The sequence below is a fragment of the Pristiophorus japonicus genome, chromosome 18, assembly GCF_044704955.1.
Source record: "Pristiophorus japonicus isolate sPriJap1 chromosome 18, sPriJap1.hap1, whole genome shotgun sequence".
Classification (NCBI taxonomy): Eukaryota; Metazoa; Chordata; class Chondrichthyes; family Pristiophoridae; genus Pristiophorus; species Pristiophorus japonicus.
Genome location: NC_091994.1, coordinates 8,146,292 through 8,173,971, shown reverse-complemented (window position 1 = coordinate 8,173,971; position 27,680 = coordinate 8,146,292). Strand labels below are relative to the sequence as shown.

The 27,680-nt window shown below is 47.7% G+C and overlaps 1 protein-coding gene across 3 annotated transcripts; it reads right to left on the bottom strand.

The window, feature by feature from the left end:
- Positions 1 to 4,038: 4,038 nt before the first annotated feature.
- Positions 4,039 to 27,161, bottom strand: LOC139228536 (vesicle transport protein USE1-like). 3 transcript variants are annotated; one of them, XM_070859623.1, is made up of 8 exons: positions 27,015 to 27,161; positions 23,871 to 23,920; positions 21,128 to 21,206; positions 19,815 to 19,967; positions 18,914 to 18,932; positions 12,128 to 12,155; positions 8,792 to 8,951; positions 4,039 to 5,859 (listed from the first exon to the last, which is right to left on the bottom strand). In XM_070859623.1, the coding sequence occupies exons 1-8, from the start codon at positions 27,114 to 27,116 to the stop codon at positions 5,677 to 5,679; spliced, it is 774 nt and encodes a 257-aa protein (XP_070715724.1). In that variant the 5' UTR covers positions 27,117 to 27,161; the 3' UTR covers positions 4,039 to 5,676. The 3 variants fall into 3 exon arrangements, with proteins under 3 accessions (XP_070715724.1, XP_070715725.1, XP_070715726.1); XM_070859624.1 differs by having other exon boundaries at positions 8,792 to 8,948; XM_070859625.1 differs by having other exon boundaries at positions 27,075 to 27,156.
- Positions 27,162 to 27,680: the final 519 nt, after the last annotated feature.

The following is a 27,680-nucleotide window of genomic DNA, read 5'->3' as shown; positions in this document are numbered from 1 at the left end:
AGCTTTCTCCACCTCATCCCATGGAATTAAAGATTAATCTCGGGGACACTGCAACGAGTAATTCAGGGAGAAAAATCATACAGACACTTAGAAATAATTTTTTTTTTCCATTTTCTTTGAACACTTTTATAAAAACATTGGCTATCGGTTTTCCTGAACATCAGTCCCGGGCAGGGCTTCGGTGCCGACCCGTAAAGTCATCAACGTAAAACCCATCCAGCTCGGAATACAAGTACATCCCTCAGCAGACAGACCCCTAATGGTGGGATTCTCGCTCACCCAAACCTGCCACCACAGCTCTGGGACAGATAGCCATCGACACAGATCACCCACCGTTAGTTGTAATCATTTGTACCTGCAATCTGTACTGTAAAAACAAACTGATTCCAGGATGTTTGCCTCAGTCAGTGTATAGAAAGAAAATAAAGACTTGCATTTATATAGCATCTTCCTCGATCACTGGAGGTCCCAAGTGTTTTACAGCCAATGAAGTACTTTTTGAAGTGTAGTCACTGCTGTAATGTGGAAAATGCAGCAGCCAATTTGCGCACAGCAAGCTCCCACAAAGAGCAATATTATAACGACCAGATCATGTTTTAGGGACGTTGATTGAGGGACAACAGGAATAACTCCCCTGCTCTTCTTCGAACATCCACCTGAGAGAGCAGACGTCAGTTTAATGTCTCAACCGAAAGATGGCACCTCCGACAGTGCAGCACTGCTTGGATTTTTATGCTCAAGTCTCTATCATAGAATGGTTACAGCACAGAAGGAGACCATTCGAGCCCGTGCCGGCTCTCTGTAAGAGCACCTCAGTGAGTCCCACTCCCCCACCCTTTCCCTGTAGCCCTGCAAGTTTTTCTTTCAGCTACTTATTCAATCCCCTTTTAAAAGCTACGATTGAGTCTGCCTCCACCACCCTCTCAGGCAGCGCATTCCAGATCCTAACCACTCGGTGTCAATTTTATTTCCTCGTGTTGGCCTTTGATTTTTTTTGCCAAACACCTAAATCTGTGTCTTCTGGTTCCCGACCCGTCCACCAATGGGAACAGTTTCTCTATCTACTCTGTAGTGGGACTTGAATCCATAACCTTCTGACGAAAGGCTGTATCACTGACCGTGATCATCTGGCTGTATGGAGTGGCCTTCGAAATAGGTAAAAGCTAACAAATTCAGAAAACGGGTAACCTTTGAGAGGCACACGGAATGAATGAGAGAAATAAAGGAGAGCGCGATTTAAAGAGTGGGACAGAAACAGCAAGAGAGAGAGCCTTGTCCAATCATACTCTACTTTCTGCTCTCAAACCAACTTTCAGAGATTTACTGGATGGTACCAGAGATGAGGGACTTCAGTTTTGTGGAGAGACTCGAGAAGCTGGGGTTATTATCCAGATGAGGTTAAGGAGAGATTTAACAGAGGGGTTCAAAATTATGAAGGGTATAGATAGAGGAAATAGGGAGAAACAGTCCCCAGTGGAAGAAGGGTGGGTAACCAGAGGGCACAGATTTACGGCGATTGGCAAAAGAACCAGAGGGAGAGATGAGGAAACAAAAAATTTGACACAGTGAGTTGGTGTGACCTGGAATGCGCTGCCTGAAAGGGTGGTGGGAGCAGATTCAAAAGGGAATTGGATAAATACTTGACGAGGAAAAATTCACAAGGCTTTGGGGAAAGAGCAGGGGGAGTGGGACTAATTGGATCGCTCTCCCAAAGAGCTGGTGCATGCACGATGGGCCGAATGGCTTCCTCCTGCACTGTAGGATTCAACCCATTTTGCAGCTAATTTGTCATGAATCACGTGCAAGCTTTGCCTTTTTAAACGGTCCCAATTGGGAACATTAGCAAACGTTTGCTGTAACAAACTAGGAAAGGAAAGCAGCACAGTTAATGAGGCGGACACAACAAGCGACGGGAACCAGTGCAATGTCCCGCAGACTTGAACCTGTGTCGCCATCCTATGGTCATCTATGGTATTACAAGCCAATATTCTGCACGTTCAATACTAGCCACAGGTGAGGCTACGGTGACACTGTTTTAGCCACACGCGCTACTTTTAGTAGAAAACACCTTACAATACAGGGTCAGCACAGGCCAGCCCACACTGCGATATGCGCGCGCACTGGGTCCGTGCAGCAGAGCTGGTCTCCAGTCGTCTTGGTTAATCCTTGCCACTGGACCAAGACCTAGCTCTGTCAAGCCCCGTGTGGTGGCTGGTGAGCAACGGCCACCCCACATTAAAAAAGATCCATGCACAGGCATCTTCCACCCTTCAAGATGTAGTTCGGGACCTGGAATATTAGATCATTCATTGAAACTCCTGTGAACTCATCCCTTTTTGGCGTGGAACAAGTCATCCTCGCTTCGAGGGACTGCCTATGATGATGACGATATACTTCACTTGCGTATATTTACCTAACAGTGGTTAGGATTTGGAATGCAATTCCCAATAGGGTGGTGGATACAGATTCAATAGTAGCCTTCAAAAAGGAAACTGGATAAACACTTGAAGGAGAAAAAAAATGCAGGGATATGGGGAATGAGCGGGCGTAAACTCGATGGGCAGAATGGCCTCCCTCTGTGCTGAACCGAAGTCCTGGGCCAATATTTATCCCTCAAACAACAGATTATCTGGTCACTATCACATTGTTGTTTGTGGGAGCTTGCTGTGCGAAAATTGGCTGCCGCGTTTCCTGCATTGCAACAGTGATTACACTCCAAAAGTGCTTCATTGGCTGTAAAGCGCTTTGCGACGTCCGTTGAGTGTGAAAGGCGCTATATAAATGCAAGTCTTACTTTCTGTAATGGCAGAATAGGCTCGAGGGACTAAATAGCCTCCCCCTGTCCCTATAAAAACAGCACTTGTCACAAATAATAAACGAAACTTGTAAAAAAAAAAGTGTTTTTTTTAACGTCCCTGATTTTTCTGCTGGGTGTTGCTCCCAGGAGTGTCCCAGAGATTAATCTTCCAATTCCTGGAGACTCCAAGGCCAATCCTGGAGGGTTGGCAAGTGGCAAACCGCGCTCCAATTCTTCTTCAGTGCCTTCCATTTCATGTCGCCCTCCCTAGTTGGGAGAGCGATGCAGCCAATAAGACGTTTACCGATGTGCTCCCGCTGAAGTTTTTGGTACAGCTCATTCAGAATAAATTGCTCCCAAAGTGCAACCAAACTGGCGGAAATTCATTTAAAATAAAAAGGGCTGTGATAAATTTTGAAACAGAAATTTCTCTGGGCGCACAAAGAGAAAAAATAAATGATGAACTGTTTCCCTCCAGGATTTTCTGATGCTAATCAAACTAATCTTCACCCCTAGATGTCACTGGTGCATCAACCAGTCGGCTAACCGCTGACACCTGGTGGCGGGTTGACAGCACTGCAGCCAAAAACCACAATGTTTTTTATTTATTCATGTGATGTGGGTGTCGCTGGCAAGGCCGGCATTTATTGCCCATTCCCTAATTGCCCTCAAGAAGATGGTGGTGAACTGCCGTTCTTGAAGCGCTGTTCTTTGGTTCAACTGAGTGGCTTGCAATGCTATTTCAGAGGACCTCAGATGTACTGTCGGAGGAGCCCTCTTTCAGATGAGATGCTAAACCAAGGCTTGTCTGCTCTCTCGGGTGGATGTAAAGGATCCCATGGCCACTATTTCGAAGAACAGCAGGGGAGTTCTCCCCGGTGTGTGCTAGCCAATATTTATCCCTCAATCAGCATCGCTAAAACACATTAGTTGGCCGTGAGTGCCTTTTTTGGGAGCTTGCTGTGCGCAAATTGGCTGCCGCCTTTCCTACATTACAAGTGACTATACTCCAAAACGTGCTTCATTGGTTGTAAAGCGCTGTGGGACGTCTGGAGGTTGTGAAAGGCACTATATAAATGCAAGTCTTTCTTTTTCTTTCTAGATCCTGAAGATTACCCATCCTCCCACACTCAATACTGCGTCTTCCCAACATGCAGCCAGGAGATGGGAGACGTTTGATGCAGAGCGGAAGCAAAATGGTTACAAACTGCCGAAAGAAAACATGCTGGTTACTGCCGGCGTTCACACAATTAGGTTTAATTAACAAACGTGGTCGCTCTTTCCCAAGAGTATATTTACACACATCGCTTTCAGCACAGATCAGCACCGTGACATCGCCTGACTGCACAGTGTGGGATGAGCAAGGGTTACAGGCAATATTCTGGAGATTTGTTTTTTTTAAAGTTCAGACAGAGAGTGAGACCACAGCAATATCCCGATGGAATTTACAGACTGCTGCAGTATCTCACACAAGGCGAATCGGAAATTCAGAAAACAGTTAAAGTGATTCGAACGGTTCTTATAACTTTTCATCCGCAATAGTTAACGTTTTTTCTTCTGACGATTTCTCCTCCCTTTTCCCGGAAGGTTCTGCCTGACGCTGGGGTTCAGTATCATGGCTCGCAGCAACTCCCGTGATGCAGCGGAGTGGCCATCCTCAACACAGAGTGTCATTAGGCTATTCAACTGTGGGGGGCATCACAGCCAAACCCTGTCCCTGCCCTCAGCCAACACGCACGCACGTACTATCCAGCAGGGGGCACTGAAGGTTGATCAGGAGCAAGGATCCTGGCCGATTTTTCCCTCTCCCTGATGGGGTTGCGCCAATTGTAGCTACCTAGCAACCAACTGCGTGCCGACCAGATTTAGAACCTTGCGGCGTGCTGGTGTGCACGGCTCAGGATTCGGTCAGTGCTCGGTAACCCTCACTCCCCGTCGATAGGCTACAAAGCCAGGGTTCATAATCTGATTTTAAAATTTCCATCCTTGTATTCAAATCCCTCCATGGGCCTCACCCCTCCCTAGCTCTGTAACCTCCTCCAGCCCCACAGCCCCACAGCCCTCCGAGATCGCTGCGCTCCTCCAGTTTTTGAGCATCCCCGATTTTCTTTGCCCCACCCTTGGGCGCTCGTACCTTAGGCCTCCTCGGGCCCCAAGCTCTGGAACTCCCTCTCTAAGCCTCTCTCGCCTCTTTCAAGACGCTCCTTAAAACCCACCTCTTTAACCAAGCTTTTGGTCCCCTGACCTCATATCTCCTTATGTGGCTCAGTGTCAAACCCGGTTTGATAACGCTCCTGTGAAGGAAGCACCTTGGGACGTTTTACTATGTTAAAGGCGCTATATAAAGGCCAGGTATCGTAGAATCACAACGCAAGACCTTCGAACCAAACACGTCTGCTCGATTACACGCTACACGGATTTCAGCGGCCGATTCAAAAATGTTTTAGTAACGTTGGAAAATAATCAGTGAAAGCTGAGAGCACAAATGTAACAAGGTCCGTCATTGAATATATTGAGCAAGGGCAAGGGGGATATTAAGCGGTTTGGGAATAAATGTCGGCACGTTTAAATTACTGGTTAATCTTTGGGTCTAAATCCTTCTCTTGCCGCGCGGGACCGATGTCCTGCGGGTTTCCGGGGGGAGATCACGCGGCACTTGCTGCCTGGGATTCCTCCCCAACTCCACTCAAGCCCAGCAGCGGTGACGCTAGAGTTCACGGGTCTTCTTCAATCCAGCCAGGAGGAGAGGGGTGAAAGAGGGGCTTCCGTGGACTGAATGCAGTTCGACCCCCCCGCACCACACACCCTCCGCCCCCCCCCCCCCCCCCAACCACGTGGTGCGGTCCGGGGGAGGGGGGCGGAGACAGCGTCTCTCCCGGTCACCTCAGCTTGGGGAAGATGCGGATGAAGAGGATCATGCTGATGAAGGTGAAGCAGACCACCACCAGCATCAGCCACAGCAGCCAGTTGACGGACTTCTTGGTGTGCTGCTCCAGCCGCTCCGACTCCACCTTCAGCTTCTCGAAGTTCTGATCCGCCACCCGCAGTGACTGCGTCAGCGTCTGCACACAAACGACACGCACGGGGGGTCAATCTCGCGCGCTCACGCGTTAGCAGTCTCGCGCACAGTAATTGTGACGGCATCGCGCAGGCTGCTCACAAGCTCTCAAATACTGTGTTAAATTTTTTTTTTTTTTAAAAAAGGTACCATACATTGAAAAAACTGGCCAGGCTCAACAATGAACTTTTAGCGGGAGCATTGGTCTTCACCTCGTCCTCCCCTGAAGATGTTAACTCCCGCTGGGGATCAGCGCCATGACTACCGGCCACCCTTTACGGCAGCTTGTCCGTCCAGCAATGAATATCGGCGGGCTGTTCAACTGGGAGAGGCCTCACGGCCAAGCCTGATTGTACCCTCACACCGTCCCCTGGCAAATCTGGTCGATGAAATTTCACTTCCCGAATCCAGGAGTGCAAAAGGACAACTGTAGTTCCCTCCCGCCTCCTCCCCCCCCCCCCCATCCCAGTCTGCCAATCCGAGACTAACTCAGCGCACGGGATTGAACCCCTGTTCACCGATCCATGTGACAGTGCAATGACAAAGCGAGTCACCAGGGGAGCTATGCTCGGAGGTTAGATAGTGCATGTCTTAAGAGGCTTCCGTTCAAGTCACAGACTCAACAGCCAAGCCTGGGAGGGAGTGGGGGTGGGGGGGGGGGAACCAAGAGAATTAAAATATTAAAAGGGAGGCAACAGGCTGCAACACAATGGGTACAAACTGCAGAGGATTCATTTGTGGTGAAAATTTGTTTAGCGACTGTAATTTAGCTCAGTTTTATCATCAACCAGCCCAACCACAGTCCATGCCGGTGTTTATGCTCCACTCGAGCCTCCTCCTGTCCTTCCTCAGCTAACTATCAGCATAACCCTCTATTCCCTTCTCCAATATATGCTTATTTAGCTTCGCCCTAAATGCATCGATACTATTCGCCTCAACCACTCCCTGTGGCAGTGAGTTCCACATTCTCACCATTCTCTGGGTAAAGAAGTTTCTCCTGAATGCCCCTCGAGCCTGCTCCGCCATTTAATACGATCATGGCTGATCTGATCCTGGGCTCAGCTCCACTTCCCCGCCCGCTCCCCATAATACTTTATTCCCCCATCAGCCTCTGGTTATGCTGCTCCCCACAAGCGGAAACATTCTCTCGGTGTCCACTCTATCAAAACCTTTCCTAACTTTAAGTGCCACTATCAGGGCCCCCCTCAGCCTTCTCGTTTCAAGAGAATTACAATACAGGTTGAACCTCTCTTAACCGGCACCCTCGGAACCTGGCCTGTGCCGGATAAGAGGATTTTCCGGACGATGGGAGTTCACGCCAACCCTCGACTTACCCGGCCCTGATGACAGCGCTCGGTGCCCCTGACTGCCTCCGCCACGCTCTGGCTCCATTATCTGTTTCCAGGGTGCAGTTTCTTCTGCCCGTTTCCTCCCTCTCTCTCTCCCCCGCTTCCTCTGCGCAACGTGGAGAGGAAGTCTCTGCTTGCAGCAGTGGGAGCGTCGCTGCTCCGCCGGTGTCGCCCCTGCTCTCATGCTCAGAAAGTGAACAGTGAGCATGCGAGTTCTGCGCATGCGCATGCAGTCCCCTCCCCCCCCCCCCCGCCCTGGGCCTGGGAATGATGCCGGATAAGGGAGGTTGCCGGATAACAGAGTACCGGATAACAGAGGTTCAACCTGTATAACTAAAGTAAAGCAAAGTCCCACCCCCCCACAAAGTAACATGTGTTGGGGGTGGATGGGAGAAAGTCATTCAACACCCGCTTAGTATTTGATCATATGTGCACAATACTACATTGGATAATCACTAGCTTTTTAAAATGTTTCTATCCAACTAGAATATTTAAAATAACTTCCGGCAAATCACAGAAGGTGGCTCTTCAAACTGGCACCATCTGCTCTGATCCCATTTTCCTGTCTTTTCCCCTTATCTCGTGTCCCTTTAAAATGACGTTACTGCTTCTGCCTCAACAGCCCCGGTGTTAAAACATTCCACGATCCACTGTGTGAAATCATTTCTTCTAATTTCCCCCATTCATCCCTCTACGGGTTATCCTTAATCAGCCCCCCTTGCTACCGATTCACCAATCAACAGGTACAGCAGGCGGTGCAGAAGGCAAATGGCATGTTGGCCTTCATAGCGAGAGGATTTGAGTATAGGAGCAGGGAGGTGTTGCTACAGTTGTACAGGGCCCTGGTGAGGCCACAGCTGGAGTATTGTGTACAGTTTTGGTCTCCTAATCTGAGGAAGGACATTCTTGCTATTGAGGGAGTGCAGCGAAGGTTCACCAGACTGATTCCCGGGATGGCAGGACTGACATATGAAGACAGACTGGATCGACTAGGCTTATATTCACTGGAATTCAGAAGAATGAGAGGGGATCTCTTAGAAACATAGAAAATTCTGACGGGATTGGACAGGTTAGATGCAGGAAGAATATTCCCGATGTTGGGAAAGTCCAGAACCAGGGGTCACAGTCGAAGGATAAGGGGTAAGTCATTTAGGACCGAGGAGAAACTTCTTCACTCAGAGAATTTTGAACCTGTGAAATTTTCTACCACAGAAAGTTATTGAGGCCAGTTCGTGAGATAAATTCAAAAGGTAGTTAGATGTGGCCCTTACGGCTAAATATCCAGGGGGTATGGAGGGTAGGCAGGGGTGGGGTACTGAGGTTGCATGATCAGCCGTGATCATATTGAATGGTGGTGCAGGCTCGAAGGGCCGCATGGCCTGCTCCTGCACCCCTTTTCTATGTTAACCAGTGGAACCAATCTTTGAACTATTTACTCGCTCAAAACTTTTTGTAACATCTCAGCAGGGGGCGGGGATTGAACCGGCGATCTCCGACCCGGTACCGCCCCATCGGAGGAAGCTCTGTTGCGGTGTGGGGCCTCGCACGGTGTCACCGCTGTGCCCCCCAGGGGGCGCCCCCCCTTACCTGGTTGTCCTGTTTGATGACGTTCTGTGCTGCCAGCGTGCTGTTCTTCAGGTTCCGGGCCAGGCTCAGCATCTCCTCGGCGAGACGCTCCTGCATGTTGTGGTGACGGTGGAGAACTGCGTCCAGCTCAGTGGCAGATTGGTTCTCATCCGCCAGTCTGCTGCAAAAGATGGGGAGGGAGGGGACAAAATTTGTTTTATTTAAAAAGGAACAAACAACGCGTGTGTGTATGTGAGGTAGAGCATCACAATAGAAATGTAGTCAGTCTAATCCCAGATAATCTGTGATAACTGCGACACACGGATTGTACACGGAGGAAGAACTTGCATTTCTCTAGCGTCTTTCACGTCCCAAAGCGCTTTACAGCCAATAACGTATTTTTTGAAGTGTAGTCGCTGTTGGAATGCAAGAAACGCGGCAGTCAATTTGCACACAGCCAGCTTCCACAGGCAGCAACGAGACGCTGACCCGATAATCTGTTTTTTTAGTGATGTTGATTGAGGGATAAATATTGGCCCCAGGACACTGGGGAGAACGCCCCTGCTCTTCTTCGAAATCTTTTACGCCCACCCGAGAGAGCACACGGGGCCTCGGTTTAACGTCTCATCCGAAAGACAGCACCTCTGACAGTGCAGCACTCCCTCAGCACTGCACTGGAGTGTCAGCCTGCTGGAGTGTCAGCCTGGATTTTTGTGCTCAAGTCTCTGGAGTGGGACTTGAACCCACAACCTTCCGGCTGGGTAAGAGTGCTACCCACTGAGCCACGGCTAAACACTAATATTGTACAGTGAAAATTCAAACACTTAACAGTCACGTGAAATTCCTGTGTCTGCTATTTTAATGGGGCAACTAACAGGTCATTCCCACCATTAAAACTGCAGACAAAGACACTTAATTTGAATGTAATACATCTCCCTGCAGTAATATTGCACAGTGTTATTTAATGCACATTGGCCGCACACACTCCCTGGTGAATGGCTGCAAATTATAGCTCCATAAACTTGCATCTTTCTGCATTAATTATCTACATCAAGGGACACATTACTGGCAGACAGCACCAGACAGACATCTGCTGATTGGATCGTCCCCAACCTTCCAACGCATCTCATTGTAAACCAGAGCATCAGTGTCAGTGCTGAGCAAAGCTTCCGTGGATAAACGAGGTGGGTGGGGAGGTTACAACAACAACTTTCATTTATATAGCGCCCTTAACGTAGTAAGACATCCCAAAGCACTTCGCAGGTTCGTTATCAAACAAAATTCGTCACCGAGCCATGTAACAAAAGACTGGATCGACTAGGCTTATATTCACTGGAATTTAGAAGAATGAGAGGGGATCTCAGAGAAACATGTAAAATTCTGACGGGATTGGACAGGTTAGATGCAGGAAGAATGTTCTCGATGTTGGGGAAGTCCAGAACCAGGGGTCACAGTCTAAGGATAAGGGGTAAGCCATTTAGGACCGAGATGAGGAGAAACTTTTTCACCCAGAGAGTGGTGGGCATGTGGAATTCTCTACCACAGAGAGTTGTTGAGGCCAGTTTGTTGGATATATTCAAGAGGGAGTTAGATGTGGCCCTTACAGCTAAAGGGATCAAGGCGTATGGAGAGAAATCAGGAATGGGGTACTGAAGTTGCATGATCAGCCATGATCATGTTGAATGGTGGTGCAGGCTTGAAGGGCCGAATGACCTACTCCTGCACCTATTTTCTATGTTTCTATGTAAAATAGAAGAACAGGTGACCGAAAGTTTGGTCAAAGAGAAAGAGAAGAGGTGGAGAGAGAGAGAGGTGGAGAGAGAGAGAGGTGGGGAGAGAGAGAGGTGGGGAGAGAGAGAGAGAGGGGGAGAGAGAGAGAGAGAGAGAGAGAGAGAGAGAGAGGGGGAGAGGGAGAGAGAGAGAGAGGGGGAGAGAGAGAGAGAGGGGGAGAGAGAGAGAGGGGGAGAGAGAGAGAGGGGGGGAGAGAGAGAGAGAAAGAAAGATGGAGAGGAAATTCCGGAGCTTAGGTCCCCGGCAGCTGAAGGCATGGCCGCCAATGGTGGAGCGATAAAAGTCAGAAACGCACAAGAGACCAGAATTTGAGGAGCGCCGATATCTCGAAGGGTTGTGGGGCTGGAGATGGTCACAGAGCTAGGGAGGGGGTGAGGCCGTGGAGAGATCTGAACTCAAGGGTGACAATTTTAAAACCGAGGCGTTGCTGGACCGGGAGCCAATGTGGGTCAGCGAGCACAGGGAGTGGATGGGATTCGGTGAGAGTTAGGACACAGGCAGCGGAGTTTTGGATGAGCTCAAGTTTACGAAAGGAGGCCGGACAGGGGAGTATCAGAATAGCTGCACCTGGAGGTAGCAAAGACATAGGATTACATTACATCGGCTATATCTCACAGAAACAGGCCATTCGGCCCAACCAGTCTATGCTGACATTTATGCTCCACTCGAGACTCCTCCCACCTCTCCTCATCTAAATCTATCAGCATTACTCCCTTCTCCCTCATGTGCTTATCTAGCCTCCCCTTAAATGTATCTGTACTATTCGTCTCAACCATTCCCTGTGGTAGTGAGTTCCACATTCTCACCGCTCTCTGGGTAAAGAGGTTTCTTTGAATTCCCCATTGGATTTCTTGGTGACTATCTTATATCGATGGCCTCTAGTTATGCTCTTCCCCACAAGTTGAAACATTCTCTCCGTATCCACCCTATCAAAACCTTTCATCGTTTTAAAGACCTGTGTTAGGTCAATAGATGAGGATTTCAGCAGCAGATGGGCTGAGGTAGGGGCGGAGATGGGCAGAGATGGAGTTAGGCGCTCTTGGTGATGGAGGGGCTTATGGGATGGGAAGCTCAGCTCAGATACGGTGGAGAAAGTAAAGGAGGAGGAATAGTTGCACTGGCCAGAGACAGCCCACTATCAGAAGCACTGGTGGGCCCAGGGATCACATTTCATGCTTAGTGTCAGAGTAAGGGGTTGCCCATTTAAGATGGAGATGAGGAGGAATTTATTCACTCAGTGGGTCATGAATTTTTGGAATTCTCTACCCCAGAGAGCTGTGGAGGCTGGGTCATTGAATATATTCAAGGCGGGGATAGACAGATTTTTGAACTACAGGGGAGTCAAGGGTTATGGGGAACTGGCAGGGAAGTGGAGTTGAGGCCAAGATCAGATCAGCCATGATCTTACTGAATGTCGGAGCAGGCTCGAGGGGCCAAATGGCCAACTCCTATTTCTTATATTCTTAAATACCCAGTCAGGGATTGTCTGTGTGTGGGAAACCAGGACACATCATGACTGATAAGTTTACTATTGTCCATAACCTATATATAAAAAAACCTACTCACCTTCGATTTCTCAATTCAGTCCCAGAACCTAAAAAAGCAATTAAAACAAAGATTCATTTTTTTTTAAATCCACCTTGCCTGCTGATTGATGAATTTCCTCATGTAAAATAACAAGTTATTTTATTAGTAGCCCTCATTCAGGCCTTAAAAAGGAAAATAGAATCAAGTGTTCATCAATAGTAATTATTTGCATTTTGGGATCATCTTAACAAGCTGAGAAATGTCTGAAAGTGCTTCATATGCAGTGAATTGCTTTGGTGTGGAAAAAAATAATGCACCAGTCATTTTGACCAGGTAGATGCTGAGAGGTTGTTTCCCCCGGGCCGGAGAGTCTAGAACCAGGGGTCATAGTCTCAGGTTAAGGGGTCGGCCATTTAAGACTGAGATTAGGAGGAATTTCTTCACCCAGAGGGTGGTGAATCTTTGGAATTCTCTGCCCCAGAGGGCTGTGGAGGCTCAGTCGTTGAGTATATTCAAGACAGAGATCGATAGATTTTTGACTCTAGGGAAATCAAGAGATATGGAGGTCGGGTAGGGAAGTGGATTTGAAGTGGATTATCAGCCATAATCTTATTGAATGACGGAGCAGGCTCGAGGGAGTGTATGGCCTACTCCTGCTCCTAATTCTGATGTCTTGCACCACAAGTTCCCCCAAAAATGCAACGAGACAAATGATCGATTAATCTATTTTTGTTGGTGTTGGTCGAGTGAGTTAGCGCTGAACAAGGCAAACAGCAAATAAAGACAGAAAATGCTGGAAATACTCAGCAGGTCGGGCAGCATCTGAGGAGAGAGAAACTGAGTTAATGTTTCAGGTCAGTGACCCTTTGTTTGAACTGGAAACGTTAAGAGACTTAACAGTTTTTAAAACAATTAGAGGGAGGGAAAGGGGAAGGGGAAGGAATGAATAAAGGGGAAGGTCTGGGATAGGGTGGAAGGCAGGAGAGATTAAATGGCAAAAGGGATGATGGTGCGAGGGAAAAGGGGGTGGTGAGGGGACAAGAGGAGGTGGGAGGTGTAACTGGTAACAGAATCATTACCAACTCCTGCTGTCTGAATAAACGGGAGCAGTGGTTATGATGCGTGCAATCAGATAGCAATGTAGGATCATTGCTTGAACATCTCATCTCCAGAAGCAATGCAGCATTCCCTCAGTACTCCCTACATTATATGATCGATCTGGGGCGTGGGGATTGAAGGGATAATCATCGGGCTTTGCGGGGAGATTGGAACCAAACTGACAATTATTTTTTGATCGGTCTCATTAATTCGTCGGTAGCGTGCCTTCCCTGGGTCAGAGGGCTGTGGGCTCAAGCTGCACCGCACAACGTGACCACACACACTGAGCTGGCAGCACTGAGGGAGTGCAGCACTGTTGAGGATGCCACCTTTCAGGTCAGACCGAGAGCAGGAACTCTCCCGGTGGCCGAGCTAACATTCCTCCCTCGACCAATAGCGAGCAAAAAAAAATGAATCGGTCATTCATCCCAATACCATGAGTGGGATCTTGCTGTGTTTAAAATGGCTGCTGTGCTTGCCGACCTTACAGTGACTGTGCTGCAAAGTAATTCATTGCAGCACGAAGCACTTTCGCAATGATTTGAGATGCTTCGATAAGGCGCCATATAAACACAACCCTCGCAATTATTTGGCCCGCGCATGCTGGAATTTTGAATGGGCTGCGCGGGACCCCTATACGCTACGCGAACGCACAGCTTACAGGTAAGATTGCTCGCAATTAACTCACACTGTGAGGAACGACGCAAGAAAGGGGGTCCCCACTAAGAGCATGTCTGCTGCTTCCCCTCATTCTATCATTTTAAAAAAATTGTTCCTGGGATGTGGGTGTCACTGGCAAGGCCAGCATTTATTGACCATCCCGAATGGCTTGCTAGGCCATTTCAGTGGGCTGTTGAGAATCAACTACATGGGTCTGGAGTCACATATCGGCCAGACCGGGTAAGGACGGCAGATTTCCTTCCCTAAAAGGACATTAGTGAACCAGATGGGTTTTTACGCTAATCATGGTCACCATTACTGATACTAGCCTTTAATCCAGATTTATTTAATTAACTGGTTATATTCCCCAGCTGCCGTGGTGGGATTTGAACTTGGGTCTCTGGATCATTCGTCCAGGCCTCTGGAAGACAGGTCCAGTAACATAACCTCTATGCTCCTGTACCCTGTGATCAGATCGCCATACGATCACTGGTATGCCAATCACCCCTCCCCCATTATGCTCCATCCCCACTCCTCCCACAGAATAAATTAGCTACTGAGGTGGATAGACACAGGTGAGTCTGTGGATTTCAAATGGACAACACTCAATCGCCAACACACGAGGAGGATTTTTTTCATTAAAAAATTAATTCTCAGTCCGTGGGCATTTATTGGGCATCTCTAGTTGCCCTTATACAAGGCAGTGGCCACTTCCGAGGTAAGTTTAGCATACAACACACGTTGGTGTGGGACTGGAGTCATGTATAGGCCCAGACCGGGTCGGAACCAATGTTCCCTTTAAGCTGCGCAGGCAGCTTTTAAATTGAAAAAAAATGCGCATGCGCAGACTTTTGAGTGGGCCGCAAAACCCAAAATAAAAATTACTGGGAACATGGGCAAGGAGTGCATGTTTCCTTCCCGAATAAGGACATTAATGAACCAGTTGGGTTTGTATGACAATTTCATGGTCACTTTAGCTCAGAGCAGCATTTTTTTAAATTCAGTTTAAAAAATGTATTTTGTAAGTGTTTTGCTAGTGCTGTTGTGGAGAGTTTAAACTAGCTTGGCAGGGGGATGGGAACCCGAGAACAAATTCAAAAGGGAAGGAAGTAAAGCAGAAATTGGATAGCAAGAATCCAGAAAGCAAATCTGTAAGACGGAGGAAACAGGGCTTAGTAAATAGTAAACAAGGAGGTCTTCCTGTGCTGAATGGTATATACTTTAATGCAAGGAGTATAGCGAATAAGGCAGATGAGCTAAGAGCACAGGTAGACACTTGGGAGTATGACATTATAGCCATTACAGAAACATGGCTGAAAGAGGGGCAGGTTTGGCAGATCAATATTCCTGGCTACAGGATTTTTAGACAAGATAGAGAGGGGGGTAAAAAGGGGGGGGGGGTTGCGGTTCTAATTGAAGAAACTATTACAGCGGTGAGGAGGGATCATATGTTAGAGCGATCATCAATAGAGGCCACATGGGTCAAATTGAAAAGTAAGAAAGGGGTGATCACACTGCTGGGCGTGTACTATAGACCCCCAAACAGTGGGAGGGAGATAGAGGAGCAAATATGTCGGCAAATTGCTGTGAAGTCCAAAAACCGTTGGGTAGTAATAGTAGGGGATTTTAACTATCCAAATATTGATTGGAACAAATTTAGTGTAAAGGGTATAGAGGGTGCGGAATTCTTGAAATGTATTCAAGTTAACTTTTTTAGTCAGTATGTAACAAGCCCAACACGAGAGGGGGCAGTCTTGGATTTAGTTTTGGGGAATGAAGCTGGGCAGGTTGAAGGGGTATTAGTGGGAGAGCACTTGGGTGCCAGTGACCATAATTCAGTCAGATTCAAGTTGGTTATGGATAAGGACAAGGATAGGCCTGGAATAAAAGTTCCAAATTGGGGAAAAGCTAATTTTGCTAAGTTAAGAAGTAATTTGGCCATAATGGACTGGAAACAGCTACTTGTGGGTAAATCAGTGTCGGAACAGTGGGAGGCATTCAAGGAGGAGATCCGGAAGGCTCAGGCCAAACATGTGCCCTTAAAGAAACAGGTTGTGAAAAATAATTCTAGAGCCCCCTGGATGTCTAGGGACTTACAGGGGAGGATTAAGAAAAAAAGGGACGCTTATGTCATATACCAAATACTATAAATCTTTAGAGGAATATAGAAAGTTAAGAGGCAAAATTAAAAAGGATATTAGAAATGCTAAGAGAGAGCATGAGAAATTCTTGGCCAGTAAAATTAAGGAAAACCCTAAGATGTTCTATAAATACATTAAGAGTAAGAGGGTAACTAAAGAAAGGGTAGGGTCTATTAAGAGACCATGAGGGCAATCTTTGTGTGGAGGCAGAAGATGTTGGTAGGGCTCTTAACGAATACTTTGCATCTGTTTTCACAAAGGAAAGGAGCAATGCAAATACTGCTATCGAGGAGTGTGATATTCTGGATGAAATAAATATAGTGAGAGAGGAGATATTAAGGGGTTTAGCAGCTTTGAAAGTAGTTAAGTCCCCAGGCCCGGATGAAATGCATCCCAGGCTGTTGAGTGAAGTAAAAGAGAAAATAGCGGAGGCCTTGACCATAATTTTCCAGTCCTCTTTGGATCCAGGTATGGTGCCGGAGGACTGGAGGACTGCTGATGTAGTATCCTTGTTTAAGAAGGGAAAAAAAGGATAGGTCAAGTAATTACAGGCCTGTCAGCCTAACCTCAGTGGTGAGAAAATTATTGGAAAAAAATCGTGAAAGACAAGATAAATCTACATTTGGAAAGGCAAGGATTAATTAGGGACAGTCAGCACGGATTTGTTAAGGGAAGATCGTGTTTGAATAACCTGATTGAATTTTTTGAGGAGGTAACCAAGAGGATCGATGAGGGTAGCGCGTACGATGTAGTATATATGGACTTTAGCAAGGCTTTTGATAAGATCCCACATGGTAGACTGGTCATGAAGGTTAAAGCCCATGGGATACAGGCCAAAGTGGCAAGTTGGATCCAAAATTGACTTGAGGGTAGGAAGCAAAGGGTAATGATTGATGGATGTTGTTGTGACTGGAAAGATGTTTCCAATGGGGTTTTGCAGGGCTCTGTGCTGGGTCCCTTGCTTTTTGTAGTGTATGTCAACGATTTAGATTTGAATATAGGGAGTATGATTAAGAAGTTTGCAGACGACACTAAAATTGGCCGTGTGGTTGATAATGAAGAGGAAAGTCACGGGCTGCAGGAGGATATCAATCTACTGGTCAGGTGGCCAAAGCAGTGGCAAATGGAATTTAATTCAGAGAAGTGTGAGGTGATGCACTTTGGGAGGGCTAATAAGGGAAGGGTATACACATTAAGCGGTAGGCCACTTAATAGTGTAGATGAACAAAGGGACCTGGGAGTGCTTGTCCACAGATCCCTGAAAGAAGCAGGCCAGGTGGATAAGGTGGTTAAGAAGGCATACGGAATGCTTGCCTTTATTGTCCGAGGCATAGAATATAAGAGCAGGGAGGTTATGCTTAAATTGTATAATACTTTGGTTAGGCCACAGCTGGAGTACTGCGTGCAGTTCTGGTCGCCGTATTACAGGAAGGACGTGATTGCACGAGAGAGGGTGCAGAGAAGATTTACTAGGATGCTGCTTGGAATGGAGAATCTTAGTTATGAGGACAGATTGGATAGGCTGGGTTTGTTCTCATTGGAACAGAGGAGGTTGAGAAGAGACCACATTGAGGTGTACAAAATATTGAGGGGCCTGGACATAGTGGATAGTAAGGGTCTATTATGAGGGGGCACAGTTTTAAGGTGGTTGGTGGAAGGTTTAGAGGGGATTTGAGGGGAGGGCTTCTTTACGCAGAGGGTTGTGGGGATCTGGAACGCGCTGCCTGGAACAGTGGTGGATGCAGAAACCCTCACCACTTTTAAGAGATGGTTGGATGGGCACTTAAAGTGCAGTAACCTGCTGGGTTACGGACCTAGAGCTGGTATTTGGGAGTGGATTTATTGGCCTTTTGTTGGACGGGGCAGATATAATGGTAAGTACTGCAGAGAATAGAATACGGCCAGGGTGATCTTCTGGACTAGTTTCGATCACCTGGATGGGTCGGAGAAAAATTTTCCCAGATTTTTTCTCCCCAAATTGGCCTGGGTTTTGGTCTGGTTTTTGCCTCGCCCAGGAGATCACATGGCTCCGGTTGGGGTGGAGTGTAGAATATTTCAGTATAAGGGGTGTCGCAGTTGTGTGAGGCCGACTGGTTTGGGCTGGGCGCTCTTTGCCTTTCCGTCATTGGTCTACTCGGAACTCGTACACGGCAAACGAGCCAAAGATGGGCAGCGGAAACGATACAAGGACACCCTCAAAGCCTCACTGATAAAGTGCGACATCCCCACTGACACCTGGGAGTCCCTGGCCCAAGACCGTCCTAAGTGGAGGAAGTGCATCCGAGAGGGCGCTGAGCACCTCGAGTCTCAACGCCAAGAGCATGCAGAAACCAAGCGCAAGCAGCGGAAAGAGCGTGTGGCAAACCAGTCCCACCCACCCCTTCCCTCAACGGCTATCTGTCCCACCTGTGACAGAGTCTGTGGCTCTCTGGTGGCTGAACAGTCCAATACAAGAACACACTTCAGGAGTGGAAGCAAGTCTTCCTCGATTCCGAGGGACTGCCTATGATGATGAAATGTAACCTTTAGGGCTGCTGACCAAGGGCCGTGCGGCTCTTTGTCGGCCGGCATGGACACCATGGGCCGAAATAGCCTCGTTCTGCGCTGTAAATTTCTATGTTTCTATGTAAGCTTAACTAAAATTCACAAATTTCCATTTGTACGATTTGTTCTGGAGGGTTATTTGCCCAGGCCCCTCTATTACTGGTCCACTAACATAACCACCGCACTACCGAATCCCCGTGGCAACCGGGATTACCATGAAAGCAGCATTATTTTTTTTTTTTAATTAAAAAATCCCCCCAAAGTACCCAGCGTTCAGCTGCCAATCTCATGACAGCGATTTGAGGGCAGAACGAGATTAAAAAAGGGGTCAACCGATCGAGAGGCAGACACGGATCTCCGTTAGTACTTGGTGTTTACTCACCATCGGAAGATGCGGGGGGCTGAAAAACAACGAGGAAAAAGAATTAAAATTCAGAATGGCACGTGCGATTTTTAAATTTTTTTTGTCGAGTCATTTTCTGCAAGGAACAGAAACAGGAAACATCGACACCGCCTTCAGAGAACAAAATAAAGTTTAATTGGCCGTATATCTCCTTGTGAGGTGGAGGCAAAGAGACTTCAAGGGGATACAGACAGGCTAAGTGAGTGGGAAAGAACGTGGCAAATGGAACATAAACATAAGAACATAAGAGCAGGAGTAGGCCATTCGGCCCTTCGAGCCTGCCCGCCATTCAATAAGATCATGGCTGATCTGATCTTCGCCTCAACTCCACTTCCCTGCCCGCTCCCCACAACACTGGACTCCCTTGAGTATAATGTGGAGAAATGTGAAGTTGTCCACTTTGATAGGAAAGGAGAAAAAAGTAATTTTTTAAATGATGAGAGATTGTGAAATGTTGGTGCTCAGAGGGACCTGGTTGTCCTTGTACACGAATCACTGAAAGTTAACACAGTGAGCAATTAAGAAAGAGAATGGTATGTTGGCCTTTATTACAAGAGGATTTGAATATAAGAGTAAAGATATCTTACTGCAATTATATTGGGCCCTGATGAGACTGCACCTGGAGTATTGTGTACAGTTTTGGTCTCCTTACCCAAGGAAGGATATATTAGCCATTGAGGGAGTGCAACGAAGGTTCACCAGACTGATTCCTGGGATGGGGGGATTGTCCCATGAGGAGAGATTGAGTAGACTTGGCCTATATTCTCCAGAGTTTAGTAGAATGAGAGGTGATCTCGTGAAAGATGCTGTATGAACGCAGGTCTTTCTTTCTTTAGCATGGTTGAATCAAACCGCTTGTACATTAAAGCTGAGGACTTACTGTGCCAAGTAGCTCGCTCCTCATTTCCCCCGTGTATCTGGCTTTCGTTTGGAGATGGACGGTTTTCGTGGCGGATATCCTCTCCTTTCCGGTGGTGGAAGTCCGTCCGGGAGCTAAAAACTGATTGGCCAGAGCCTTCTCTGTCGGGTTCGGCTGGAAACCAAAGGGTGAAACATTAATCGACAGAATCCAACGCCCAGTATCCAGGGAGGGGAGTGAGGAATTGCAAAATTGTACAGTGCACCGTTATCTATTGGCCACGGCACCGGGGAGAACTCTTCTTTGAAATAGTGGCCGTGGGACCTTTTACGACCACCTGAGGGGGCGGACGGGGCCTCGTCCCATGACGTTTTTTGGATTAAGAACCACTTGAACAGACTTGCCATACAGCAGCTCTGTGCGCTTTTAGTCCTCTCCGTAAATACTGCTTCCAGTAAAGTGTGATCTCTGACGATGAACACGCAGGAGGGCCCTCTCCCAGGGTACGAGACCAGTGCCGCTGCAGTGGATTAACAAGAACCCGGGTCTGTCGCACCAGACGTAAAACATTCTGTACAGCTCTCGCACACACTGTGTATGTGTAGATGTTTCTTCCTTTGAGTAAACAGGGCAATAGGGAAACATCTACTTGCTGCAGCCCAGCGGAGGGAATCATACAATCATAGAAATTTACAGCATGGAAGGAGGCTATTTTGGCCCATCGTATCCGTGCCGACCGACAATGAACTATCCAGCCTAAACCTACTTTCCAGCTCTAGGTCCGTAGCCCTGTAGGTTATGGCTCTTCAAGTGCACATCCAGGTACTTTTTAAATGTGGTGAGGGTTTCTGCCTCTACCACCCTTTCAGGCAGTGAGTTCCAGACCCCCACCACCCTCTGGTTGAAGAAATTTCCCCTTAAATCCCCTCTAATCCTTCTACCAATTACTTTCAATCTATGCCCCCTGGTTGTTGACCACTCCTCTAAGGGAAATAGGTCCTTCCTATCCAGGTCCCTCATAATTTTATACACCGCAATAGGGTCACCCCTCAGCCTCCTCAGGAATATCTCACCATTCCTTCATCGTCGCTGGGTTAGAATCCTGGAACTCCCTCCCTAACAGCACTGTGGGAGCACCTTCACCACACGGACTGCAGTGGTTCAGGAAGGCAGCTCACCACCACCTTCTCAAGGGGCAATTAGGGATGGGCAATAAATGCCAGCCTTGCCAGCGACGCCCACATCCCAGGACAGAATTTTTTTTTTTTTTTTTTAAACCCAGGGGAGAAAATACTGAAAATATAAAGAAGAAATGACAAACAAATCGCCCCTACCAGTTTCTCAGCCTCCAAAAGCCCTTTCAAGAACTCCACTTTGCGGGAATATTCATTTAGAATCTCCGGGACGGGTTTGCTGCGAGGAATAGAAACATGAAACATCATACTGTCAGGGCACAACAACACAACTTGCATTTATATAGCGCCTTTAACATAGTAAAATGTTCCAAGGTGTTTCTCAGGAGCGTTATCAAGCAAAATTTGACACCGAGCCACAGAAGGAGATGTTAGGATAAAGGATGGTTTCAAGCAGCGTTCTGAAGGAGAGAGAGAGGTAGAGAGGCGGCGAGGTTTAGGGAGGGAATTCCAGAGCTTGGGGCCCAGGCAGCTGAAGGCACGGCCGCCAATGGTGGAATGATTCAAATTGTGGATTGCGCAAGAGGGCAGAATTGGAGGAGCGCAGAGATCTCGGGGGGTTGCGGGGCTGGAGGAGATTACAGAGATAGGGAGGGATTGAGGCCATGGAGGGGATTTGAAAACTTTAAAAATCGAGGCGTTGCCGAACTGGGTGCCAATGTAGGTCAGCGAGCACGGGGGCGATGGGTTTGGGTGCGAGTTAGGACACGGGGCAGCGAGCACAGGGGGTGAGCGGGACTTGGTGCGAGTTCGGACACGGGGCAGCGAGCACAGGGGGCAATGGGTGAGCGGGACTCGATGCCAGTTAGGATACGGGGCAGCAGAGTTTTGGATGAACTCCAGTTTATGGAGGGTGGAAGATGGGAGGCCGGCCTGGAGAGCGTTGGAAGAGTCAATTCTAGAGGTAGCAAAGGCAGGCACGGATTAGGCACACTCTCCAGCCAAGTATCACTCCAAAAACCAGGGCACGATTCCAGGGAGTTAGTTTCCACTCACTCTGGTGACACAGAATTCCTGACCCAAGAATCGTGCTGATCCGATTACTGTGCCCTTCCACTCCAGTCCAAACTACGAAAGTAAGGGAGAACCATTTTATCAAATAAAAAAGAACTTGCATTTATATAGCACACTGCACGGCCTCAGGACATCCCAAAGCGCTTTACAGCCAATGAAGTATATTTTTGAAGTGTAGTCACTGTTGTAATGTAGGAAAGGCAGCAGCCAATTTGCACACAGCACGCCCCCACAGCAATGTGATAATGACCAGATAACCTGATGAAGAGATCAATATTGGCCCAGGGCACCGGGGATAACTCCCCTGCTCTTCTTTGAAAAGTGCCCTGGGATGTTTTACATCCACCTGAGGGGGCAGACGGAGCCTCAGTTTAACGTCTCATCCAAAAGACTGCACCTCCGACAGCGCAGCGCTCCCTCAGCACTGCACTGGAGTGTCAGCCTGGAATCCTCTTTGAAACACAACTTTCGCAGTGCAGAATGTTGACGGAGGACATAAATCACACCGAGTGTCTGGGTCCAGGTTAAAAGCAGTATTAGTGTGCATTGAAAGCCACCAATCTTGAAGCTGGGTTGTGATGAGTCACTAACATTATCAGAGGTAAATAAAACCTTGCATTTAAGTAGCACAGTATCGCCACACAATTGATTCGCTGCACTCCAAAAGCACTTTGTTACATAGCCATTCTTAGAATCTTACAGCACAGACAGAGGCCATTCGGCCCATCGTGCCTTTGAACGAGACACCCAATCAGTTCCACTCTTTCCCCATAGCCCTGTAATTTCTTGCTTTTGAACTACATATCCAATTCTAGTGACCACGAAACACTTGATCTCTTCTTGCAGTGGGAAAGGTACCAAAAGAAAGATTTATACACGACCACCGAACGTCTCAAAGTGCTTTACAGCCATTGAAGTACTTTTGGAGTGTAGTCACTGTTGTAATGTAGGACAGTGGTAGCTTAGTGGTTGTGTTACCAGTAATCCAGAAGCCTGCACTAATAATCTGGAGCCATGAATTCAAATCCCACCACGGCAGCTGGGGAATTTAAATTCAATTAAATGAATCTGGAATTTAAAAAAAATAGTATCAGCAATGGTGACCATGTAACTCCCGGATTGTTGTAAAAACCCATCTGGTTTACTAATGTCCTTCAGGGAAGGAAATCCTTTAGGGAAGCAAGCCACTCAGTTGTACCAAACCGCTATGACAAAATACTTTCACCACACAGACTGCAGCGACTCAAGGCGACGGTTCACCACCACCTTTTTAAGGGTAACGAGGGATGGGCAATAAATGCTGGCCTTGCATTTTAAAAGAAATTAAACTGGGGCATTGGTTTCATAGGTGTGATGCACAGATCCTTATAGAAACATAGAAAATAGGTGCAGGAGCAGGCCATTCGGCCCTTCGAGCCTGCACCACCATTCAATATGATCATGGCTGATTATGGGCCACGTGTACAGTTTCATTCATATTCCCATTAATATGTTCATCTCTCAAGCTGCTGATACTAACAGTCTTCTGACTTATCCAGTAACAGTTCCAAGAACAGCCCTTTCCAAACACACAGGCCCATTCATTTAAAAACAGGACAAACTAGCGGGCAAATGGCAGGCAACACCAACACGCCCGCTATAAGCAGTGGGGGCAATAAAGGTGTCGGCTGAGATTAGGTCACTGGAGTTGGGCTTGTGCCAACCTTCTAACTCAAGAGACAAGGGTGCTACCAATTTTCCAATGTTTAAAATTTTAAACTGCTGGTTTTGTCCATTTACAGCATGCACATCTCTACAAGAAAACATAACTCAAGAAGTCTCTGGAGCTCCAAAGGGTGCAGATGAAACAATCCCCGGAAGATTCCCCTACCTCATGTGCTTCTTCAATTCGACCAGCATTTCCTGGAGAGCTCCGACGTACTGGAGAAAACCACAAACAACAGCCATTAGCAGCAAGCAACTTCACTGGAGAAACATCATGTTAACCTGGCTTCATTCAAGTATAGATCCTACTTTTCAGCTAAACACAGATTCTCATGAGTTCAGTACTAACAGGAGGAATAATGGTCTTTATTGCAAGGATGCTGGAGAACAAGAGTAAGGAAGTCACACTACAATCGCACAGGGCGTTGGTGAGACCACACCTGCAGTACTGTGCTCAGTTTTGGTCTCTTCATCTGAGGAAGGACATACTTGCTTTAGAGGCAGTGCAACAAAGGTTCACTGGATTGATCCCTGGGCTGAGAGGGTTGTCCTATGAGGAGAGATTGAGTAGATTGGGCCTATACTCTCTGGAATTTAGAAGAATGAGAGGTGATCTTATTGAAACATATAAGATTTTGAAGGGGATTGACAGGGTAGATGCTGAGAGGTTGTTTCCCCCTGGCTGGAGTGTCTAGAACCCCATAGTCTCAGGGTAAGGGGTCAACCATTTAGGACTGAGATGAGGAGGAATTTCTTCATTCAGAGGATTGTGAATCTTTGGAATTCTCTGCCCCAGAGGGTTGTGGATACTGAGTCTCTGAGTATATTCAAGGCCGAGATCGACAGATTTCTGGAATCTAGAGGAATCGAGGGACATGGGGATCGGCCGGGAAAGTGGAGTTGAGGCTGAAGATCAACCATGATCTTACTGAATGGCGGAGCAGGCTCAAGGGGCCTTATGGCCAACTCCTAATTCTTATGTTATGTTCTAAGAAGATGGAGTAACAACAAAATGATGGATCCAAAGCTCTGCACTGGATAACTAGGGCCCGTGGAACAAGATGCCTAATCAAATGCAGCAAGTGGGCAGAGGCTGCCAGTGGCAACTGGTTTATACAGACCATATCACTTCCTCAGGGCTTCACAAGCGCTTTCACAGCCAAATTACTTCCGAAGTGCAGCCACTGATGTCATGGAGGCAAACACAGTAGTACTTTGTACTTAGCAAGGTGCCACAACCAGCAAACGAGATGACCGTCCGCGAATCTATTTTTGGTGGTGTTGGTTGAGGGATGAGTGTTGTCCAGAACACCGAAAGAACTCCCATGTTCTTCTTCAAATAGTCCCACGAGAGAGAGCATGACAAGGCCTCGGTTTAATGTCTCATCCAAAAGACACCTTTGACAGTGCAGCACTCCCTCAGCACTGCACAGAGGTATCAGTCTGGATCACATGCTAAAGGCCTGGAATGGGGCTTAAACCATGACCTCCTGACTCACAGGCAAGCATACCACCACTAAGCCAGAGCTGACAATTAGAGTTTGTTCATCGGACATCTCGGCCGATCTGCTCAAGAGGGAGATACAAATCGTGCCCATCACCTAGGAGCAAAGCATCCAACCTTTCGCAGGACCATTTATGGGGGCAGTACAGGAAGGAATCATTTGGCCCTTGGAGGTTGGGGGAATGTCACACCACAGAGTAAAAACACTAGCTTAATACCAGTGCCCCAGAGAGCATCTGTTGAATCACATTTTTTTCCATTTTCATTAAAAGCTCTTCTTCAGTGAATCATGCCAAGTCTCCCCATAGTTCCTATTTAACACCTGCACAGGTCGTGGAGGAGAAACAGTACCTCATTTACAACTAACCTGCACCGACCCGATCCTGTTATTACTCCCCAGCTAAGGAATTCAAGAATAAAGTTCCTGGTTTTTAATATTTAAAAAATAATAATTCTGAGACCTATGGTCAGTTCCTCAGTCAGGGAATTGGCTGGGATGATGCAACCCACTGAAAATCAACATGGGTCACTGACATCACGGGTTATCTTAACCCATTAATGAATGAGATGCAGGGAATGGACCCCAAACAGTTTCCCCACATTCAATCCCCTCTTGAAGCTGCCCAAGGCTGCCGGTGGTCACGTTACTTTACCTGCAGTTAAAAGTTATGCACAACAAACTAACAGAAAAAAAATGTGCAGAACTACAGGGAAAGGGCAGGGGAGTGGGACTAATTGAAGTGCTCTTGCAGAGAGCTGGCACGGGCTTGACGGGCTGAACGGCCTCCTCCTGTGCTGTAACCACACTGAACAAAACCCTAGAAGAATCAAGGCAGCCATCAGCGTTGAAGGAGCATAATGTGTCAATATGTACAGCAAGAGTTAAAAAAATATCATTCATGGAATTTGGGCATCACTGGCAAGGCCAGCATTTATTGCCCATCCCTACTGTGAATTCCACAATCAATCTAAAAATCCACGCTTCTCCCACTTACAATCTCCTGTGATGTGGAGACTTCAGTTAGCAAGGTCTTCAATGAATTTTCATCAACAAAGCAAACATGGGAGCATAGGAACAGGAGAAGGCCATTTAGCCCCTCGAGCCTGTTCCACCACTCATGGCTGATCTATGACCTAACTCCATATACCCACCTTTGCCCCATATCCCTCAATACTTTGGGTTAACAAAAATCTATGTATAGAGTAAAATTAACAATTGAAGAGAGTTCCAAACCTTTTGTGCTGCAGAGAAACTCTGGAACTCTAACCACAACCCCTCGCCTCTGTGTCCCTCCCTGCGACCTGTGAGGGTTTGAACTTGAGACGTAGCAATCCAGTTCAGTTCGGTCGAAAGCTCACCGCCCAAAAACATTAACTCTGTTTCTCTCTCCACGGGTGCTGCCTGACCCGCTGAGTATTTCCAGCATTTTCTGCTTTTCTTTGCTATTTGCCTTGTTTCCAGTTTATATTTCAGGCGATGGGAACGTCAGATGCCCACTCCACGGAGCCACCTAGTGGCCCGGCGCCTGCAATTACAGCGTGACAGTTGACATAGCAAAATTGAATGGGACTTTTATTGACAAGGGGGGGGGGCGGGGGGGGATGACCCAGATTAGTGACAACAAGATAAAGGTTTTGGAGCGCGAGGGGGTAGAAAATGCCCACTGAATGGGGCATTTCCAGCAATATTGGGACATTAGTGTGACACACAGAGTTCAGGGCCAGCTCCACAACCCCGGTGCCGTGGCCCAATATTGATCCCCGCCCCAAGCCCCCTCGGCCCTCGGGCCTCCGCCCTCCCCGCACCTTATCCAGCCGCCAGTCCGTTTCGTCCCTTTTCTCCGCCGCCATCGCCTCGCATCTCACCAGCAGCCGCAAGAAATTCTTCTCCAGCCTGGAGGCCGCCATCTTTGGACCCACGACGTCAACTTCCGGGGCGCGGCTTCCGGGGGGGGCGGGGCGAAAACGCCATTTTTACTGCTGGCAAAAAAAGAACAAGGACAGCCGCAGGCAAAGCGGGCAAGATGGACCTGATTCTGTGAGTGAGCTGTAAAACCCAACAGCGCCGCCTGTGGCCAGAGCTATCAGATGCATTTGAACATCAAAAGGCCCATGTGTTGTGCTGTTTTAATGTACTATATTATCATTAAGTTATTCTTCATGTTAAAGAAAGGAAGACTTGTATTTATCATCATCATAGGCAGTCCCTCGGAATCGATGAAGACTTGCTTCCATTCTTAACATGAGTCCTCAGGTGGCTGAACAGTCCAATGCGAGAGCCACAGTCCCTGTCAGAGGTGGGACAGATATTCGTTGAGGGAAGGGGTGGGTGGGACTGGTTTGCCGCACGCTCCTTTCGCTGCCAGTGCTTGACCTCTTCACGCTCGCGGCGTTGAGATTCAAAGAGCTCAACGCCCTCCCAGATGCACTTTCTACCCACCTAGGGCAGTCTTTGGCCAGGGCCTCCCAGGT